The sequence below is a fragment of the Siphateles boraxobius genome, unplaced genomic scaffold, assembly GCF_051911475.1.
Source record: "Siphateles boraxobius isolate OS27281-9 unplaced genomic scaffold, OSU_SipBor_1 22, whole genome shotgun sequence".
NCBI classification, from domain to species: Eukaryota; Metazoa; Chordata; class Actinopteri; order Cypriniformes; family Leuciscidae; genus Siphateles; species Siphateles boraxobius.
In genome coordinates this window covers 18,809,173-18,832,095 of record NW_027508833.1, presented here as the reverse complement: position 1 = coordinate 18,832,095, position 22,923 = coordinate 18,809,173, and the positions used below count along the sequence as shown (strand labels likewise).

Sequence of the window (22,923 nt, the reverse complement as noted above, 5' to 3'; positions counted from 1 at the left end):
TGGTCAGTGCTTCACCTGCAAATAAGTTTGCAAAAATGCATATTAAATGGGTGGAATATCATGAAGCATGTCAAGAACATGCCTGGGTCACATTTCATCCTACAATCTAAAGGGGACAAAAGAGAGAATATATATTTGCATTAAAATAAGTAACATAGTTTTTATGACGATTATAATAAATATAGCTTAAAATACTAATATATTATATTTTATATATTTTAAATATACAAAATATGAAATATTAAGTACATTTAGTATAGTACACACATGCAGTTAATCTTATATTTCATACAGTTGATTGGTGAAGTACATTAAGCAGGGCAACAACTCACTGCGTAATGTTTGTATAGCCTATATAATCAATCTGGTGAATCTATCGACAATAAATGAATCAATCTTGAGCAAATCAATCGGATGAACCAGTGATTCAATGACCCATTCATAAAAAGAGCCATTTACTTAATTCCTGAAGAATCAACCATTTGAATGAAACGAATGAATGATAGACTCAATTACTTGTACACATTTAGACATTTACTGCCATGTACTGACAGTTTTAGTTCTTTTTTTAGAGTATAATTTCATTAAAAAAATCATATTTCCATATTAATAAAAAACATCCATTAAAAGTATAGTTCACCCAAAAATGAATATGTAAAATATCATTTAATTATATATATTGACATTTTCAAAGTGTTGAAATAAATCGAAATAGTGAATCAGAGAGTTTTTTTTATAAATCAAAGACATTAGACAAAAAACTTCCTCATATCTCATCTAGCCTCATGAACAAGGACATGACAGCTGTCACATTGTTTTATATAATGACAAAGCAAAAAAAACAGTTTTCAACTCTGAGTGAGTCACAAACTTATTTTTGTTGCTGATAATAGGAACACATGACACAGACTTAATGACTCAATGATTTCTAAGCATAGGCTGTTAAAATGGAAAGTTTACTTTACTGGGCTTTACCACACTGGCAGCATTGATTACTATAATGCATTCCCTCACAGAACAAGAGATCCAGTTACAAAATGTAAAAGCAAGGTGGGAAACTGGCCTTGACATTATCCAGTAACAGGAGGGTTTTTCTCCACAAGAACATGAGAAATTTAAACAACGTATCAGACACCTATCACAAAATACATATCAAAATGTATTTGTTAAAAAGATATTTTGTTGGTTCTGTCAAAAAAACTGTAAGAGTTTGAGAAAAACAAATCAATTTGATAGTTCAAATGAGACCAAAAATATCCACAAAGTCACCCTTCTGCTAAAAATGTCTCACAACTCCATGCAATTTTACACTATTTACATGTAAGCACAAACTTGCCCCACTGGAAACATCACGCAGTTCCCCTATCTGCAAAGTCACCCAATCCACTGAAAGCAACAGTGACTCAGTTCTACATTTTAGCTGCCAAATATATTGTAACCCTGGGTGAACTCAAAAAACAAAAGAAGAGCTGGATCCAAATGCAGTTTTATAGTTTAATAACAAAATAAACATAAAAACACAGCAACCAGAGAACAGATAACAGATAACAGAATGAGCATCCCCAAAAGTACATCCAACAAACGGACAACACCAGACCAAGAACATGAGAAACACTTGGGTATAAATACCCTCAAGGGTCGATTGGCAAACAAGATACACCTGGGAACAATCAGGAACTAATCAATAAGAAAAAAACTACAAAACTTGGCACAGAGTAGGTAATATCATAAGACCACACAAGATAAGGAGAACACAAAACAGGAATCATGACATATATCATCTCACAGAAGATTTGAAAGAGGATATAGGAATCTTAGATGTTTCACATGATGATTCATAATGTGATTAATATATTACTGAATAATTAGCTGTTTGCTGTTGTGAGCAAACAAACAAATCTCCTTTAATAGAGGAGAGTTATCTAATAGAGGAGCAGTATTGGGGAGTAACTAACTTAATTAAATTTACAGTAGCGTAAGAGTATCTCAGGTAGTTGTGTAGTGTGACAACACATTATATACTTGTTTTTGTGTCACATTATTTTCTCAATACTATAATCAAACACAATGCCAATCTCAAATACCATTGGGGAGCTGTGAATGTGAAAGCAACTCGTACTTGGGTGCACACTTGTTCAGGAAGTAAAGAAACCTGCGCATGCATGGGATAATTTTTTTAGTGTCATCATGCAGAGTGAGTTCAATCAGAGCAGCAAATGAATGGCTCGCAATCCACTGCCTCCTCAAAAGATTCCGTTTGCAACCTGTAGAAAGCTGCCTTCATGTGAAGCACATACAGCAAACCCAAGTGTCGTTCACTCTGCTGCGCATAATAGCATGAAATTAATACAAAACACAATATATTGACCCACGTTCTGTTTTTTTATCATGCACAATGCACATTTGTGATGATGTAAGATGAGCACAAATGCACCAGGATTTTACAGAATCTAATGACAGTGAAACAAGACCAATGCTGCAGTGGGCAGCGGGAACAATCGCTCTCGGACCATACCAAACGTGCCCAGTGTGAAAGCCCCCTTAAAGTGGATAGTAATCAAAATGTGTAAATAAAACTTACTTACAATATTTGCATTTTAAAGGGGTCATATAATGCCATTTTCATACAAGTTCATTTGATTCTTTAGGGTCTAAATGAAAAGTTTGTAATATACTTTAATTAAAAAATTTTGTTAGTATTGTAAGAAAACACTAATTTTACCTGGTCAAAAACAGCTCTGTTTTCAGCACGCCATTTCAGTGCATATGCCTTTAAATGATAATGAGCTTCGCTCACTCCGCCCCTCTGTTCTGCGGGCGTTCATAACAGCGTTATGACCACACCGCACGTGGAGTGTTTCCTTGACAACAGTTGAGGGTTTAGGAAAAAAATGGCAGCGGGAGTCTTTGAGGAGGACACATCTGTGCAACCGTATCCGTTTGAACCGGAGTCGGAACAAGATGACGGCCCGAAGAAGTTCGACAATTAAGGCTCGAACATGACGTTTCTGAATGGTTGGTTATTATATTGTCACTTTGATCTATCTTTGTGTACTGGCAGGGTAGAGTAACTTAGTGAGATGTACGAACGCCATGTGTTTACTGATGCAAGTTATACGTACTCAGTTTGTAATAACACAGTAACCATAACGCGTTGTTCATTATAAACGTGGGATTATGAATTATATTGAGAACGTCGTAGCCTACATAGAAAACATGCCGTATGTACCCTGAGTGTAAACCTTAGCCGCATTCATCGTGAAGCGATTTGCAAATATTAATATAAAGGTTAATAAAATTTTACACTTACTTTTTCTGGAGGTTCAGCAGGGAGACATGAATAGTTGGTAACGATTCTTTTTTCAGGAGCAGCTTCTTATCAAAATCAGCTTTATAAGTTACTTCCTTCGTTAATAAAGCAGTCTGGTGAGAAAAGATTTGCGAATCGCGCAAACATGAAAGCATTGACGTTGCTTGTGGGGAATATTCCCTTCGAAAACAAAACTCAGCCACTGTGTCTTCAGCGGTTCGGATTTAGGAACATCAAAATTACTGCTGTGTTCGTCATTACACCCAAGAACAGAACACCACAATCGCTTAGACGCCATTCTGCTCCAGCATATCAACAATGACGGACTATGATGACTGACAGCTCGCTCAGGGCAGGGATCTGTTGAAACGCTGCTGTCAATCAACAATCGTGGGAGGGGCATCCGATTTTGTGACGTCAAATTGAACGGCTCAATTTGAGGCAGGGGAAAACATATAAGGAGATTAAAACAACAACACTGGATAGATTTCTATCATTATATGATGGTTTTGTACAGGCACTGCCAACACACATTTCAGTACAATCAACTTGAAAAAGTGCATGTACCATTATATGACCCCTTTAATAACACTATGTTGTAAGTGTGCCCCATCGGTTAATCAAAAGTTCTACACACAATTGCGGTCTTCACGCCCACTTGAACACTTTGTCCAAATACCAGAAACATAGTTAGACAAGTGGTCGAATGCAAAGAACGCAAGTGTGGGTATTGGGACAGGCCCTTTGTGTCTCTCACCTTTAACAAAGAGAATTGAGGGGGAGGGCATGAAATCACCCTTCTGTTGGTCTCCCAGCCACCACAACACCACCACAGGTTCTGGAGGACCTGATGCAGCACACGTCAGGTTGAAGGGCTCCCCTGCAAATGTAGCTACATCCTCTGGTTCCTCCACAAAATAAGGGACACCTAAAATATGAGCAGTAAAGAGACAAAAAGTGTAATACTTGAATTAAAGGAACAAGATATGATCAGGAAAATACACTACTTAAAGGATTCAGAAGAAGAAAATGACATACCTTCTACTGCAATCCAAGCAGGCTCAGAGGAAAGGATTGTGCCGTGATATTCAACTTCACACCAGTACTTCCCGGCGTCTTGTTGCTGCACGGATTTAACACTGAAGACAAAGAAACACTCAGATTAGGCACTCTTCACAGGGTTAAATCAACCACAAATGAAAATTGTGTCATTTACACACTCTTATGTTGATGGAAACCAAAATAAAATGTACTGTTGGGGGTCGCATTACAAGTAACATGAGAAAAAGTAATGACTGCTTTTTTCAAGTAACTAGTAAAGTAACACGTAACTTTTAAATTTACAACAAAATATCCAAGTTACTTTTTCAAACAAGTAACACAAGTTACTTTGTTTTCCCATGAATTGCCTGACACCTCTCCTGTACCCATGTTGAGAGAAATTGAGAGTAACTGCAGAGGAGCTGTGCGAGCTGTGAAAACACGATGAAACATTCGAAAAAGTAATGTAGAAGTAACGTAACACATTACTTTCCATAAAAAGTAACTTGAAATTAAGTAGTTTAGTTACTTGTTTAGGGAGTAGCACAATATTGTAAGGCATTACTTTTAAAGTAACATTCCCCAACACTGCTCAACAAATGTGCCTCAATCTCAAATGCAAATGTTCACATATTTGCAACATTCACATTGTATTTTTATCTAAACTGAGCTGAATAATGACACTATTATCTTTTTAAAGCTGTTTTACGGCTGAAATTGTATTCCTTTCATAATTGAAAAACCGTATTACTCTTATATTCCTGTCTATTACCGTGATGCTGCTTTGAAACAATCTGTATTTGTATAAAGTGCTATTTAAATGTAATTTGACTTGACATGACATAAGACTAAGAAATGTAGCAAATCCCAAAACTTTTGAGTAATAAGGATCATGGTATAATGACACATCAGTCTCAAGTTTTACAACTAGAAGAGAGCCAGTCAGTCTAAGAGTGGTAAGATTTATGTAGACAAAGGTCAGTTGCGCAAACAAAGGCATGAATTGCATTCGCATAAAAGAAATGCATGACACATACATTTGTTTACAACTGACACCCACCAGGTGAAACTAGTCATTTATAGATTATGCAGGCGGCAAGGCATGCAGCGAGGAAACGTGACGTCTATATAATTCACTAAGCCAGTTTCTCTCTCTACCGTTTGTTATCCTGTTTAGCCTAATCTTACAGCAAGGCAGCACTTTCAAAAGCAAATTTCCACCCAAACTGTGTTTAGTCTAAGAATGGCCTAAAACAGATCTAGGCAACTGGACTGCGTCACGACACATGCAAGAGATTATCAGCCTTGACAGCGTTCAGCAAAGCAAGCTCATGTTACTAATGCTTGCATTACATCTGCATTATAGGGGATACATTTACCTGACTTCTCAACAGAAAGCTGTAAATGATCTCCAAAGGTTGCTGTGTGTGTGAGTTAGTTAGTTTTATACATTTTGATTTATATGGCCTATCTGTATTTATTTATTGTGGTCTTCATGTAAAATGCAGTTCTCTTATGAGAGGTTCTCTCGTATTGCGTAAGTATAGCTTACGCTACGGGAAAGATTCATCTTTTCAAGATATTGAAGCCAAAAAATTATCCTTAATTTTTGTATCCATATTCAACTCAGTGCCGCAGCTAGCAGACCTTGAGCAGGCTGTCTAGCGTGCTCATAGGCTGCCCTGCGGGAACTGCTGCAGCCTACCACTGAGCCCGACATGACGTCACATCCAATGAAGGGCGCTCGTGCCTTCACAGCGTCGAAGCCCGCCAGAATGGGCGTGGCTTAGCGTATATAAGCAGGCTCGGAGGCTGAATTCTCTGATTTTCATCTCTTCAGCGAGCTCTACGCATCGCTGGATCTAGAGTATCCTTTCTATACTATCTAAAAGAGCGCGAGACATCTTTTTCAAGATGCCTCGCTCCACTTGTGGCTCGTGCAGAGCCCCTCTCAGCGTCGGAGACCGCCACGTTACCTGCGCTCTCTTGCTCTTGCCCTCTCTATTGGAGGATGTGAGCACTGTGAAGAGCTTCTGATGTCGACCCTGCGGGCTCGACTCGAAGCTTGCAAAACTGAAGCTGTCACTCCGCCCTTTGAGGGACCGCGCAAGAAGAAGCGTCGTTCCCAAAGACCTCCGGTGCCTGCGGCTGCTGCGACACGCTCACCGGAGTCCCTCCCTCGAGCCTCACCTTCTCCGCCGCCCTTCACTGACGCTTAGCCGCCAGCTACGGCCCGCTCTGCCCCCCCGTCTGACAATGAGGCGGAAAGACCCGCCGCTATGGACAGCTGTTCTATCCTGGCTTTTGATAGTGAGGGATGGTCGAGTTCTCAGCACTCCGGCGCCTCCTCGACCCAGGAATCCGGCACGGCCCGCACTGGAGTGGACGCTGAGTTGATGCGCCTCCTCTCACAGGCCGTTGAACGCCTCGGGCTCGAGTGGTCGCCGCCCAAGGAGCCCGTGCACAACAGACTCGATGGCTGCTTTCTCCAGAGTCACTGCCGTAGAGCGCTCGCTGCCAAGCCTGCACCCTTCCTCCCAGACTGTCACAGAAAGACACTTATGGTTAACGCTGGCTGACATGAGAGAGTCTGAGCGGGCTGCCTTCCTCGACGCTCCTCTTTCCCACTCTGGTCTCTTTGGCCCGGCAGTGAACGGAATCGTCGACCGTTTTTCTGAAGTTCAGAAAACCTCTCAGGCTATGAATCTGTTCCTGCCCCGTCGCGCTAGCTCCGCTGCAGTTCACAGCGCCCAGTTCGGCCGAGACAGTAAAGCCAATCTTCGCAGCGACAGGGTGGCCGCCCCAGATAGCGCTCAGCTAACCGCAGCAGACCGCACCCCCCACGTGGGCCACGGCCAAAGATCACACTGAAACCTGAGCAAGCAAAGTCCTCCTAGCAACAGTGAGAGAGAAAAGACGGTTGGGTCTTGCTGCGGCTGGACCACCTTCAAAGCTTTTCGCCCTGTCAGTCCCCTTAACACAGGCTACTACAGTGAGTTATTTAGCAGCCAACAAGTCGATAACACAACCCGCTCGCCTGCACACAACCGCTGTTTTTACGGCGAACCAGAGAAATTTCAGAAAGAGCATAATGTCTGGTTATCCGGCTCATGCCGACGGTGTTTTAAGTGTAGAAATAGTGCTCACACCACAGTGCTCACCCCTACACACAAACACAGCACTCCCCGTGTCACCCGCAGAGCCCACTCTCATAAAGCTGGCAAATGCCGCTCGAGTGTTAACTGCAGGAGATGTGCCCACATGTCCGTGCCTACATCTACTTTCTGCCCGCTCTGTTACACGGCCAAGTCACGCGCTTCACAAAGTGCAGACTCATATCAATTAGGTTGTGGATGTAAGTCTCGTGCCCGCTCGCAAGCGCTCACGCTTACTAACAAGCAGTTCACACACAGCGCCGCGCACGCACCACGAAGTGCAGCTTTACATGAGTCAGAATATGAACGTAAGTCTCGTGCCCGCTTACAAGCGCTCACGCTTACTAACATGCACTTCGCCCACGGCGCTAGATGCGCGTCCCAAAGTGCAGCCCCATTCCGGTCAAGCTATTAATGTAAGTCCCGTGCCCGCTGACGAGTGCCCACGCTTACTAACATACACGCCGCCCACGGCGCCGCTCGCGCATCACAATGTGATTGTAAAGCGCTCCCCATTCACAGCTATCGGGACCCTATACATGAATCAGCCTGCTATTGCTGTCAGCGAGCTGCCCCATTCAAGCACAGAGAGCGCACGCGCCACGCTCATTCCTCCGGTCCAATTTCTCGAGTCCGCACAGCGCGGCGATCAGAACTTGCAGGTCATTCTGCCCCTAGCTGCACATATAAACGCTTTCGAGGACGGACCACGACGACAGTGAATGCGGAAGTAGCACATCTATTTCGCTCAGAAATAGCAAAACTGCTGTGCAAAAGGGCCATAGAACCGGTGCCGCCTTCTCTGAGCGAGTCAGGCTTTTACAGCCGTTATTTTCTCGTGCCCAAGAAGGACGGGGGTCTCAGACCCATACTAGATCTGAGACATTAGAACAAAGCTCTTATGATAAGACTGTTCAAAATGATTACAACCAGACAACTCCTCGCGCACGTTATATCTCTCGATCTGAAAGATGCCTATTTTCAAATTCAGATAATACCCCGTCACAGGCCATTCTTGAGATTCGCCATCGACGGACAGGTTTATCAGTACACCGTCCTGCCGTTCGGTCTGTCCTTAGCACCCCGAACATTCACGAAGTGCATGGACGCGGCACTCGCCCCCTTGAGAAATCAGGACATGCGAATTCTGAACTATCTGGACGATTGGCTGGTTCTAGCACAATCAGAGTCAGAAATACTGTCTCACAGAGCTGTGCCCCTCATACCCCTTTTCCACCAACAAGAACCGGGTGCTGGTTCAGAGCCAGAGCCAAAGCTGGTTCAGAGTGGGTTCGACTGACGAGCTTAATAAGAACCGATTTGCCTTTCCACCGGCTAGAGAGCCACAACAGAGCCAGATCTTACGACACTGTATACGTCTCATGTTGCCCAGCAACGCTAGTGCGGTAGCGCCAAACAGTACGCCAGGCTTGTTCGAGATGCATCGGCTTCTCGCAGATCGATCTCCGCATGACATCAAAGCACTGCGATAGCGATCTAAAAGCACAAGGAGTCGTATGTTCTCCAAACACTCCCGCAGCTCCGATCGGTCCGCGCCGCTCCGATGCATCTCGAACAAGCCATCAACAATAACGGACGTTGCAATACTATGGATGCTCATGGGTTTACAAAATACATCGGAGTCCAACGCGTTTGTGCAGCTCGCCGTAACTTACATAGACGGATATTTATAATCGAGCTGCTATTAGCTCGACTAGCTGCTATTTAAAAATGGCGGTCACAAGTTTCTATTCCTCTTGTTGGTCACGGTAACCCCGCCCCCAGCCCCTGACGCAAGTGGTTCTTACTTGGCTCTGTTCTAGACCAGCAATGATTTGGTGCTACTTAAGAACCACTTTTCCTGGTTCGGAGCTGGTGCTTTGCGTGTGGAAAACCAAAGAACCGAATTGAAACTAGGCTCTGGCTCCGAACCAGCACCAGCTCTGCCTTGGTGGAAAAGGGGTATCAGTCACCTGGAAAGCCTGGGTCTCACGATCAACTGGACCAAGAGCTCATTAATGCCCAGTCAGTCAATTTCCTTTTTAGGAATAGGACTGGACTCCGTGGCTATGACGGCCCGCTTGTCAACTCAGCGCGCGCGCTGTGTTCAGCAACTGGCCGCGTCTTTCCAGAAGGACAGCACCGCCCCTCTGAAAACATTCCAGGAGACGCTGGGTTACATGGCTTCAGCTGCTGCGGTACTTCAGCTGGGTTTGCTACGTATGAATCCGCTGTATCACAGCTCTGCAGCCCTGGTTAGTGGCCGACTGGTACCAGCGGGGAGTGGTTATGGGGAGGGTCTCATACCGGAAGGTCATCTCGACAGACGCGTCCAACACGGGTTGGGGCGCGCTCTTCGAGGGTAGACCAGTCTTTGGCCTGTGGTCAGACCGGGAAAAACTCCTCCATATAAACTGTCTGGATATGATAGCGGTCGAGAATGCACTGAAGCGTTTCCTCCCGCTTATACAGGACCACCATGTTCTAGTCCGCTCGGACAACATGTCTGTGGTGTCCTACGTGAACCGCCAGGGCGGTGTCAGATCCAGAAATCTCTGCAATCTGGCAGAACGCCTCCTCGTTTGGTCTCAGCACCACCTGCGCTCACTGAGAGCGGCGCATGTGCCAGGCCATCTGAACGACGGCCCAGACAGACTGTCCAGGAACAATGTTCCCATGGGGGAATGGTCCCTGCACCCTCAAACAGTCCAGTTTGGAAGTCTGAAGCGGAAGTCGACCTATTTGCGTCACAGGACAACGCTCACTGACCTAAGTTCTTTTCAAAGAACGAGGACGCGCTGGCCCTTTCCCCACAGTATCTCTGTTACCACAGGTGATCAAGAGAATCAGGGAAACGCGCCAATCAGTGCTCCTCATAGCCCCGCGCTGGGAGAACCAGACTTGGTTCCCGGAGCTGACGCGGCTGTCACAGACAGCCCCGTGACCAATTCCGGTGAGAGCAGATCTCCTCTCTCAAGCTCGGGCTCGATCTGGCATCCCCATCCAGAGCGCTGGTCTCTGCACGTATGGTTGACCAAAGGTTAACCGTTGCCCTGCCAGACGCAGTAATGAACACTATCACGCAGTCTAGAGCTCCTTCTACCAGAAGGCTCTACGCGTCTAAATGATCTGTGTTTTCTCTAAATGGTGCGCAGACAAAAATCTTGACCCACTGAAATGTGGGGTTCCGCGGTTTCTCAGTTTCCTTCAAGAGCTATTGGAAAAGGGAAGGTCCCCCTCCACGCTCAAAGTCTATGTGGCAGCCGTCACAGCGTTCTCAGAATCGACACGCGGCCAGTCGATAGGCAGGAACGAGCTCATCATCCGCTTCCTCAGAGGAGCCAGGAGGATGAATCCCCCGCACCCCCTTCAAGTCCTATGTGGGATCTTTCTTTGGTCCTCGAGGCCCTGAAAGCATACCCCTTTGAACCCTTAGACTCTGTGGATCTAAAATACTTATCACTTAAAACCGTTTTTTTGATCGCTCTGTCATCAGTCAAACATGTGGGGGACTTACACGCGCTGTCTGTTAGCTCGCGTGTCTCGAGTTTGGCCCGAATGACTCAAAAGTCATCCTCAAACCTAGACATGGCTATGTTCCTAAAGTGATTGGCACACCGTTCAGAGCACAGGTCATTTCGCTATCGGCTTTACCAGCATCCGATGGCGAGAGTGATGTTAATCTCCTCTGCCCAGTCAGGACGCTGAGAGTTTACATTACGCACTCCGCCCCTTTCAGGCGCCCCGAGCAGCTTTTCGTTTTGTTTGGTGGGCGCACCAAAGGTCTCGCCGCCTCGAAACACAGTCTATCCAGATGGATAATAGATGCGATTGCAGCGTAGCCTCTTCGTGGGCATGGTCCAGTGGAATTTCTATCCATGACATATGTGTGGCGGCGGGCTGGGCCTCCCCGTCCACCTTTGTCAGATTCTACAATCTGGAAGTTCCCGCCCTGCAGGCGAAACTACTATCAGTCTAAGTAAGAGGTCAGTTCTGCCCAGGTACTATCGTTGGCAAACTACTCTCATGTGACTAGCTCTTCTGGTTGAGCTGCACTGTATCAGGTTATGTGCTATATGCTTATACATTGACCGGCATCGCCACTCTGAGTGTTTTTACTGCGCTTATATTTAGTGCTGCCGCGATTAGTCGACCTAGTCGACGTAATCGACCATGAAAATTAGTCTATGGCAATTATTTTAGTCAACGTTAAATATTGACCGCCTATTTATTTTTGGTCTCCCGTCTCAAACGGCTCACTGTGTGGTCTGCGCGTGCTGAGGGCGCGCGCGCCCTGCTGGTTGTCTACTATTCTCTTTCTTCCCCCTCCCCCCGCCTTCACTGCTTTGATATGAAAAATGGCAGAGGCAGGAGACTCCGAATTAAGTCAGAGAATTGGCACTAGACCAAAAGCTTCGAAAGTATGGGAGTATTTCAGGCCATCTGGTAACAAAAGAGTGGTCTGTTCACTCTGTCGAACTTCACTTGCATATCACGGGAGCACAACAACGATGCACAAGCACCTAAAAAGAAAACACATCGGAGTTAAAGATGCGTCCACAGAAAAGGAAAAGACAACGTAAGTATATGGACATTAATGAAATGACGTGTATTAACGCTTTAAGACGTACAATGACTGAATTTGGATGTTAAACAGGCTACTTAGACTTTGGCAGTAATGTTTATGTTTTAAACTCCGTAATGCACGCAAGTGTAATGTGTATTAGTGTACGCGAGCAGCATAGCTGCGTGCTTGAGCATAGATTCTCTGCCCGAGCCCGAACTTGGGCCGATATTTCCCGTCACTATCCTCGGGCCGTGTCCTTGATCTAGAGACGTGCACTCCCAACGCAAAAGAGTGCGGCACGGGACTAGATTTGATGGAGCGCTTGCGGTAATGCACTCACTCTGTGTATGTATCTGTAAGTATACACACACCGAGTATTTGGAGGTAACGTTACAGAAAAAAAGTATATTTGCGGGCGGGAGCGGGACAAAACATAAATGTTGCGGGCGGGAGAAAGTAGAAAGTAGTTGAGAACGTCAATTATAAAGACCCATGTATTAAAAAATGGTCGGGTTTAAATCGGGCTCGGGCTCATAATTACAGTTAATGTGTCGGGCCGGGCTCGGACACAACGGGCTCGGGCAGGTTCGGGCTTGATTTTTTTGGGCCCGATAGTGCATGCCTGCCTGCTTTCCGCGCGATTCATTATTAAGCAGAGCTAAGCATAGCAGGGTAGTCCAGTCTCAAAGCAGCTTTACAGATAATGCATGCATCTCTACTTTAAAATTCAGAGTGATGTTATCAGTTATGCATTTCAGAAATGTACATATACAAATTTACAGTTAGATAATAATGTATTAATTTAAGGCAGAGCAAATAACCAATTTATGTAATGAATACATACATGTTTGTTAATAGAGGATTAGATTAGGACTAAATATGGTATAGCCAATGGAAATTAGATACTTATGCTTAGATTGTCAATACATAATGCCTTTTAACAGTTTACTTAATGAGCTTCTAACAAAAGTAGGCTGATATATTGATGTGAAGGTTAAGGTGGATGCCCAGACAGGATATTAGGAATGGGCTCTCTACATCAGTAGGCTAATTGTGTATTTCTCCTCTTTTTGTCAGTTGCAGGCAAAGTAGTCTGATTGAATTCCTTCCCAGGAAGGACTGCACGCCACAACTTGCAGCAGTACTCACTGACAGTGTCCTGAAAATGATTGTGAGAGATATGAGACCACTGTCCATCGTTGAAGGTGAAGGATTCAAGAACATGGTGGCAACATTCCAACCTGGCTACATTCTACCCAAACGCACATGTTTCACCAAAATGATGGAGAGGAAATATGATGTGGAACTTCAGCGAACCAAAGATGCGCTGTCCTGCAGCTCCATGATATGTCTGACAACAGATGTGTGGACAAGTATGGCCACAGAGGCATACTTGGGCTTAACCTGCCACTTCATAAATGATGAATGGGAGCTCATGAACTTTAATTTGACCACCATGCCACTTGAAGAGAGGCACACAGCCGTAAATATTGCATCATGGATTGAAACTGCAGTTGCCAAATTTGAAATTCCTCTGCATAAAATACTTGCCATAGTTCATGACAATGCATCAAACGTTGTATGTGCCCTCAAAATCCTAGAAGAAAAACATGGGATCTCTTCCGTCCGCTGCTCTGGTCACACTCTGCAGCTAATTGTGAACCATGCTATGAAGAAGAATACCCATATTCAAAAGGCCATTGGTGCTGCAAGGTCCCTGGTGGAGCACTTTGACAAGAGTGAGGTTGCCAGCAATAACCTGAAGGTAAAGCAAAAACAAATGGGACAGCCAGAAAACAGCCTCATTCAAGATGTAAGTGTGAGGTGGAACAGCACATATTACATGATCAGACGTCTGCTGGAGCAAAGATGGCCTATAACGGCATGTCTGTCTGACCCAGGGATCACAAATAGATCAAAGCATTAACTTGACCTCAAGCCAGAACAATGGAGCCTCCTGGAAGAGCTGGAGAGAGCTCTAAAACCCTTCGAATGTGCTACAGTGTACCTGAGTGGGGAGTCATATGTGACACTCTCTAGCCTACCCCCACTCATTAAAGGGCTTCTGAAAAGTGCACAGACCACTTCTTCATTTGAGAATCCCCACATACTGGCATTTCAGAAAGCTGCAGAAAATGAAATAACTGAAAGGTGGCAAAACGAGCTTGAATTCACGCGCACGGCGTTGACAAGGGGTTCCCGTAGCGTAAGCTATACTTACACAATACGAGAGAACCTCTCGTAAGAGAAGGTACTCGGTTACCTAACGTAACCTCGGTTCTCTCTAGAAGAGGGAACGAGTATTGCGTAACCTGCCGTGCTTGCGCCACGAGCGTTTTTTCGCTTCAGTCAATGAAAATCAGAGAATTCAGCCTCCGAGCCTGCTTATATACGCTAAGCCACGCCCATTCTGGTGGGCTTCGACGCTGTGAAGGCGCGAGCGCCCTTCATTGGACGTGACGTCACGTCGGGCTCAGTGGTAGGCTGCAGCAGTTCCCGCAGGGCAGCCTAAGAGCACGCTAGACAGCCTGCTCAAGGTCTGCAAGCTGCGGCACTGCGTTGACAATGGATACAAAAATTAAGGATAAATTTTGGCTTCAATATCTCAAAAAGATTAATCTTTCCCGTAGCGTAAGCTGTACTTACGCAATACTCGTTCCCTCTTCTAGAGAGAACCGAGGTTACGTTAGGTAACCGAGCTACGTTAGGTAACCGAGCTTTTAAAAGCTGACTGAGCTACACTTCCATTTAAAAGTTTGAGGTTTTCTCTGTTTTCCATTTAACCATATTCTAAAATGTAATTTATTCCTGTGATGCAAAGCTGAATTTTCAGCATCATTACTCCAGTCTTCAGTGTCACATGACATGATCCTTCAAAAATCATTATGATATGCTAATTTATTGCTCAAGAAACATTTCTTATCATCAATAATTAACAATAATAATAACAGTTGTGAAAACAGTTGAGCTCCTTAATATTTTTGACCTCCTTAATACTTTTTTTTTCACTTTTCTACTATGAATAGAAACATTGTAAGTGTCTTTACTGTCACTTCTGATCAGTGTAATAAATCCCTGCTGAATAAAAGTATAATTTCTTATAAAACAAACTATTACTGCCCCCAAATTTTGAATTGTAGTATATCCTAAACTATCCTGGTTAAGTTCAGGAATCAATAAACAAGAACCTGGCACACTGTTCGCTCACAAAACATAGTATTCACGTCCAATTTCACATTGTGCTCAAGAATTAACTTACAAACGGACACGGTTGAAAATAATTTTGTATAACTCTGAAGGTCAGAGAATGGCTACAGTAACAAACATTTTAGACTTGATAAAAAAAGTCCTTGATAAAGTGTATTCACATTGGTGTCTTTTACCGTACAGACAGTAATGAATTTGTAATGAAGAGTTGCAGTGAAATCCAACAAAAAAAAGCACAAACAACTGTTCTGGGGCCTCGTTTATAACCATTACGTACGCACAAAACAGGCCCTGAAAGAGGCGTACGCCACTTCCTACGCACAAGTTGTGATTAATAAAAACAAACTTGACGGGAAAGTGTGTGCACCTGCTCGCAAACTCTGACCCATGCGTACGAACATTTTGGAGATGGAGCAGTTTGGCGACACCGATGGTGAGCTGGAGTTTAATGTCTTTTTGGTCACTTTTGGACAGAAAATCTAAAGAAAATTATATACAGAAAGAAAATACAAATATAATTTCACTCACCAAGCCTATCACATGAAGCAAACATCCATCCCTTCTTAAATGTCCGCGCCAGCGAGCACGTTGGGACGTTTAGTGAAACTGACGCATATCTAAAACCGTATCTTAAGTCCTAATCATTAATACAGTCCATGTTCACAATAACAGTTTAAACTAGAATGTACATTTCCAGAAGAAAATGTGAAGTGGTGCTTGCAGTGGCAAAACTTTTTAAATACACAGTTTTATTAAATATACAGTTTAAATAAATAAAACAATGATTTAAACTATGTTTTACTTCTAATGTAAACATTTAGATTAAATATGCCATTCTGATTAATGGAGTTAAACACTTAAATTACATGAAATCATTACTGAGAAGTTACAACATTTTTTATCTTCAATAAATATAAATATTTGTTGTGGATGCAAAAAATCCATGGCCATGGCCATGGCCCTCAGTCGGAAAAGGGTGGCTTGCTCACTTCAGGTTGGTGGAGAGATCCTTCCTCAAGTGGAGGAGTTTAAGTATCTTGGGGTTTTGTTCACGAGTGAGGGAAGGATGGAACGGGAGATTGACAGACGGATCGGTGCAGCTTCTGCAGTAATGCGGTCGATGTACCGGTCTGTTGTGGTGAAGAAGGAGCTGAGCCGTAAGGCAAAGCTCTCGATTTACTGGTCAATCTACGTTCCTACTCTCACCTATGGTCATGAGCTTTGGGTCATGACCGAAAGGACAAGATCCCGGATACAGGCGGCCGAAATGAGCTTTCTCCGCAGGGTGGCTGGCCGATCCCTTAGAGATAGGGTGAGAAGCTCGGTCACTCGGGAGGAGCTCAGAGTAGAGCCGCTGCTCCTCCACATCGATAGGGGTCAGCTGAGGTGGCTCGGGCATCTGTTCCGGAAGCCTCCTGGACGCCTTCCCGGGGAGGTGTTCCGGGCACGTCCCACTGGGAGGAGACCCCGGGGAAGACCTAGGACACGTTGGAGAGACTATGTCTCCCGGCTGGCCTGGGAACGCCTCGGTGTCCCCCCGGAAGAGCTGGAGGAAGTGTCCAGGGAGAGGGAAGTCTGGGCTTCTCTGCTCAGACTGCTGCCCCCGCGACCCGGCCCCGGATAAGCGGAGGAAGATGGATGGATGGATGGATGTTGTGGATGCAATGCTTTCGAACTATTTTCCTTTGGCATGCTGTGTTTTAATGTTTTATCTACATAGATAATTGCTTATCATGATAATAGCAGATTGTCTGAGAAAATAGTTTCGTGCAAATAATGCACAAGGTCTATATGTTTCCATTAAAAATATAAATCAATTAAAAATACTCTTTGGCCAGTGGGAAAGATTGAGAAAAACTTTCTCTGAAATGTATTTTACACTATTTGATTTATTTATTCAAAAACAAGGCAAGGATAGGCTACTAAATGATTTTTATTAATGTAACTAATGTGACAGCAAATCCGTATTTCATATTTTCCTAATGTGTTATACCGTTAAACATGTTATCACATGGATGAATAATCATATGCAAATGATACGCAGATGAGGATATGCATTGTAAAACTAGGCGTTGTAAGCTCTATATATGGTTGTTTCGGGGAGGAGACGCATGTGCGCACAATCTTCCGTTAACTGGGATTTATAAAGTGAATTTTGCGCAGGTTCTGGCGTACGCACGGTTTTATAAGTCTGAATATTTTTTTGCGTATGCCATTTTTGGCTTTCTGGCGCACGTACACTTTTAGTAAGGATCCTACGCACAGTTTTATAAATGAGGCCCCTGGTATTTTAGCTCTGCTCCCAAACTGTGATAATAAAAAATGATACTGATAAAAGGTATTTTCCATGTTAATCAGAGTTTTTTTCCAAACCAGCCGCGACGGCGACACGCGACGATTCTATGTGTGGCAATGATAATCTCAGGTACTGTTTATGTGCTTTATTTAATGTTAAAAGCGTATAATGTGACTTTGAATATACGGCTTTGTAGCCGTAAAAGCAACAATGGATAATTCACCTCAGATCTCGAAATTAAACAAATGGAAGCAAGAACGTTCAAACTGTCAACAACCAAGTGTATTATTTGACAAAGATTGTTTTAGTAACTCAGTAGCCTATGTATTTGAATAATGTTTAAATGGTGTAATATTTGTGAATTTGATTTCGTAGCCTACTTATCCATTTTCTTGCAATTTTCAAGATTACTCTCTGGACTGGCAGGATCTTTTCAGTTGGTTAAATATTGATATAAACGACGATATTCCATCACTGAAATTGTTTCAGGTTTTGATTTATGCTGATGGTCTTTCAAAAGAGTTGTTATACACTTTGAATATTATTATTACAATGGGTAAATACCATATACACAAAAGTAAGTGGAATAACAGTAAACCCTCTTTAAATTACTTTAAAAAGGAATGCAAAAAAAATACTTAGAATCTTTAAAACACTTATCCAAAGATAATCAAACCATTGGAGAACTGTATAAATCAATGTATGAGTCTCTTTCCTTTTAAGTTTGGTAAGATTTAAACCTTATTTATGTATTTATTTTCCTTGCACTCCCTCTACAATGATTATTGAATGTTTGTTTTCTTTGATGTTATTGTATGACATTTATATACACAGGTGGACATTTAGGATGGACCTATGAATGGAAAAGTGTATATTTTGTAATAGGCATTGTATTGTTCCCTATTTGGTTTGTAAACTAATATTGTTCAAAAAAAATAAATAAATACAAAATAAATAAAAAAAGATTACTCTCTGGTGCTGTGCACTTGCTGTGAGACTCCGCCCACACGCTGTTCTGATTGGCTGTGGGTTTTGATTGATTTTTATGCATCTCGCGTCGCGTTTAGTGTGAACAGACAAATTGAATCTTATCGCATCGCGTCCGATTAGGACATGGTGTGAGCCACAACCTTAAGGCCACAGTCATGACAACTGGACAAGCTCCCTTTTAGACAAAAAGTGTAAAAGACAAAGATTTGTTTTGTGTTTATTTGCCCAAACCAAAATACTCTACCCACAAGTCTCTTTGACATTATGGTGTCTTTATGGCTCCAGCCCCTCCTTTAAAGATGGGGTAGGCAATTTTTTTAGAAACACTAGGCTTGTTTGAGATGAGCAAAATCTGCGCAGAACCGATCACCGGTGATCAGCGCGTAATGCATGCCGGTTACAAATGTGTCCGAGTACAGTCCGCCATGCTCTGATGTCATGCTGACGTGTGTCAAAAAGCTCTCGCGAGCGCAAGGCGCACGTGTCGGATTCTGCAGTCGCGCGCAGTTGCTCTCCACCGACTGCGGTGATCAAAAGCATGATGGGAAACGACTTGCTGACGACACAGCTTAATGTTGATTGGTTTGAACAATCGTGATGTATTGTTCTCTTTTAAAATGTTTGATTTTAAAACTCGGATATCATGTTTTATGTGTATATGTTATGTGTGAATATTCCCAAACTCTCGGACAGTTCGATCTCTATGGGTTATGCAATGTCATTTTATTATAAAAACAAAAAAACACATAGCCTATGTCTGTATTAAAGAAAAAATTATTGATAAACACTTATTTGGAATTGAATTAAATAATAAGTACTTTGGGTGTCTTGTTCATTATATTTATTTTCATATTAAAGCAACAGAACTTAAATTACATCCAGTTTATTAGCAACACTGTGCACGAGCGTGACTCCCGCGATATCCATCATTGATCTCGCAGGTGTCAGATCCACGGTGAGAAGCGAGAACTGTCCGGCTTGCCTGCGCTTTTCTCACTCCTCCTCTCACTGCAGCCGCCTACTCTCGACTACATTTCAGGCGAGGCAAGGCGCATCTCAAACAACCCTACTTTTTACTGATTGAAACTCTCTTCACATCCTGATAGCAATCCATATAAGAAGTGGTCTAAATATTAAAACACACATTTATCTTCCGTGGAAGACACAGAACCAAAAAAAAATTGTACAATCATTGCATTCGGATTACGGTCCGAATGCAATGATAGGATGTCCTACCTGCCTGTCAACATATGTACTTCCATACCTCTGCTTACCCTGCTTGCGCAGACATCACACGCCATCAGCGCGTTTCATGCTAGACAGACAGTCATTGAGCGCAACAAACAAACAGCAGCCGACTTTTACAGTTCCTCCGGAACCAAAACAATGAGCTTATGCTGCGTTCACGCCATCTTGTAACCGAAATTACATGATGGCAACCCATGATGTTCTACCTGGAGCTATTCATGCCCTCAAACTCAGATGCGTTTCTATGCCAACACTGTCAATGGCAGAGGAATCTGCAGCAGTCCGGTGGTACAAGTAAAAGCACTTTAAGTTGTGCACATTCATTATTATTGTAATATTATGTGCTGAGACTCGTCTAGTTACACTTTGCAGACTCTGCTCTGGCTGTGTGTGTTCATGTGTTTTGAAGGAGGCGTGGCTTTGGAGAAGCTATGAAGGCAGGGTGGGAACTCATGCTTTCAAAGCTAGCTTGCTATTGCTAGCCAGTCTGCAGTTGCCTACCCTACCTTTAAAGGGGCATTCAGCAACTCTACCTATTCCCCTACAGCTGTGAGGCGTATATTTCACAACTCACTTGCAGCACCCTCCTCCCCCTTTCTACTAGTGCTCATGTGCATTTGTTATTATCGGAGCCGGGCAATTTTATCGTGTGGAGCCATGTCTACCAAGGTGGGTAATACATCATACACATTGAGGGCGGCGTGTGGGTGTATGTCGAATTGCCGTAAAGCAGTCTGTGCTTCCCGCTCGTTCTCGCTTCTCACGAGACTTCCTATTTCCAACTTACCGATATTCTTGCCTATCCTTGCCTTGTTTTTGAATAAATAAATCAAATAGTGTAAAATACATTTCAGAGAAAGTTTTTCTCAATCTTTCCCACTGGCCAAAGAGTATTTCCAACTTACCAATAGTTGCCAAATGCCCCTTTAATGTACATCTATTGGATTTTTAATGTGTTTTATTGCCTACCTGGCATAAAAAACCTGATCACTTGGTACACCTTTTCTCAACAAGACATGCGTCATTAGGTGTGTTATGTGTTCAAATCTCTAACACTAGTTTTAGAAACAGATAGTCAGTCCCTCCAGGATTTCGCGATCGCAACTATTAACGCAACTTCAACAAATCCCCGTGAATTCAGTGTGCCTTGCAATTTTGACCAATCACCGCAACTTTTCTGCAACTTTGACCAATCATCGCGGTCTCCTGCGAAGCACAAACTCACTTCTTTGTTTTGTTCAGAAGACGCAGCAGACATGTGTGCTGCCAACGTCTCACATTTACCTACAAAAACAGCGAGAGAGAGAGAGAGAGAGAGAGAGTGAGAGAGAGAGAGAGAGAGAGAGAGAGAGAGAGAGAGAGGCAGGCGCGGGCGCGATCGGACTATGTGTGTGTGTGTGTGTGTGTGTGTGTGTGAGTGAGAGAGTGAGAGAGAGAGAGAGAGGGAGAGAGAGAGAGACGGATCGAACTGTGTGTGTGTGTGTGTGTGTGTGTGTGTGTGTGTGTGTGTGTGTGTGTGTGTGTGTGTGTGTGTGTGTGTGTGTGTGTGTGTGTGTGAGAGGCGCGAGCGAGATCGAACAGTGGAAACATAAAAACATAGGCTGCTCCGTCATTTTTTTCACAACAGGACATCATTCAAACTGCAAATTGTTTACTTATATTTGTGTACACTCGCAATAAAACATAACATTGTGCTTTTGTCACAGTCTAAACTCTTGTCAAACTGTAGGCTAACCTACAACTGTCCCCCAACCACACACACACACACACACACACTGTTTTAAAACCAAATCATTTATCCAACCTCATTTCAAAACAGCCATCTTTTGGACATTGATCATTTTGCTTTGGTTTTCATTTCTTGTCCTCAGAGTCGGAGCACTAATCTGTTTATTTTTAGTTACACATTCTACATTGATTAAAAAAGAAAATCAAATGTGTTTTTAATAGTAGTATTATTTTATACGGAAATCAATTATTTATAATTCAGATGAGAATAAAGTTAAGGTTAATTAAAATTAAGGAAAACAAATATATTGATCTGAAATATAGCAAATTAAATTTAAATTCAATCAGGTACAATTACCAAACATATCTCAAGGTATTTTTGTCTTTTTATTAATTTAATTAATAAACTAATTATATAAAACTATTGTCAGTGTAATAAAAATAAACTGGTTCAGTGCCTTTAGTAATAAAACTTATTTTACAAATACAAGGCTTAAGACATTTATAAAAATGCCTTCTGCATTTCATGCTTTTCACTCTATTACCGAAATCGTACCAAACCGTGACGTCTGTGTACCGTTCCACCCCTAATATTTATACATACAATGAATGGTAATTTAGAGGTAACGTTAATGTACTGTAGTATATCACCTCCTATCACCTATAACATGCGCAAAAAAAAGATATATCAATAAAGGAAAGGAAAAAAGCATAATATGAGCACTTTAAGTAAAAATCTATCTACCTTTGCTGTTCTAACCTATAAAAACAAATGCCAAAGAACATTGCAACTTTCATCACAACTTTTTATAAAAGCGGCCGCAACATCAGGAATTTTAGGCCGCAACAATCAGAAAAAAGGCCAGCGAAATCCTGGAGGGACTGGATAGTGGCACTTGCCTTAGTAAACAACCTTGATAATTGCACACTATCAAATCTGAGATTTGGTAGATCATATGACAATATATTTTAATCAATTTCAACATTCACTTCATACTGTCTGATGTCTCAGTTCTTCCCTGCAAACAGTTTTAAAAAGTTATGTTTCATTTCTGACCACTGGCAAAAACAATTCTGAACAACATCAGGGACAAGGGCAGAGTTCCAGGTTCACACCGTCCTACCTGTGGAAGGTCTCCCAATGATGTGCATCCAGTGTGATGTACATCTGATCAGTGCTGTAGATCTTCTCTCCATCCTTCATCCAGATGATCTCAGGTTCACTCAAACCTTCAAAGGCACAGCCCAGACGAGCCATGTTACCCTGAGTCACCGTTTGGTTGGAAGGGTTTTTGGTGAACCGTACCCCTGGAGGACACACAATTTGACTAGGGTGACCATCTGGTTATTGCTCTGTTGCAGGACAGCAGATGTGATTTTG

At 43.0% G+C, this 22,923-nt stretch overlaps 1 protein-coding gene across 1 annotated transcript in view; it reads right to left on the bottom strand.

Moving 5' to 3' along the window:
- tyro3 (TYRO3 protein tyrosine kinase) overlaps positions 1-22,923 on the bottom strand; it is a 35,485-nt gene that overhangs the window by 10,628 nt on the left and 1,934 nt on the right. Inside the window, exons 2-4 of the mRNA XM_077238940.1 lie at positions 22,667-22,850; positions 4,349-4,449; positions 4,068-4,238 (exon numbers count right to left, since the gene is read on the bottom strand). Coding sequence (XP_077095055.1) covers positions 4,068-4,238; positions 4,349-4,449; positions 22,667-22,850 — 456 coding nt within the window. The remainder of the gene's footprint in view (positions 1-4,067; positions 4,239-4,348; positions 4,450-22,666; positions 22,851-22,923) is intronic.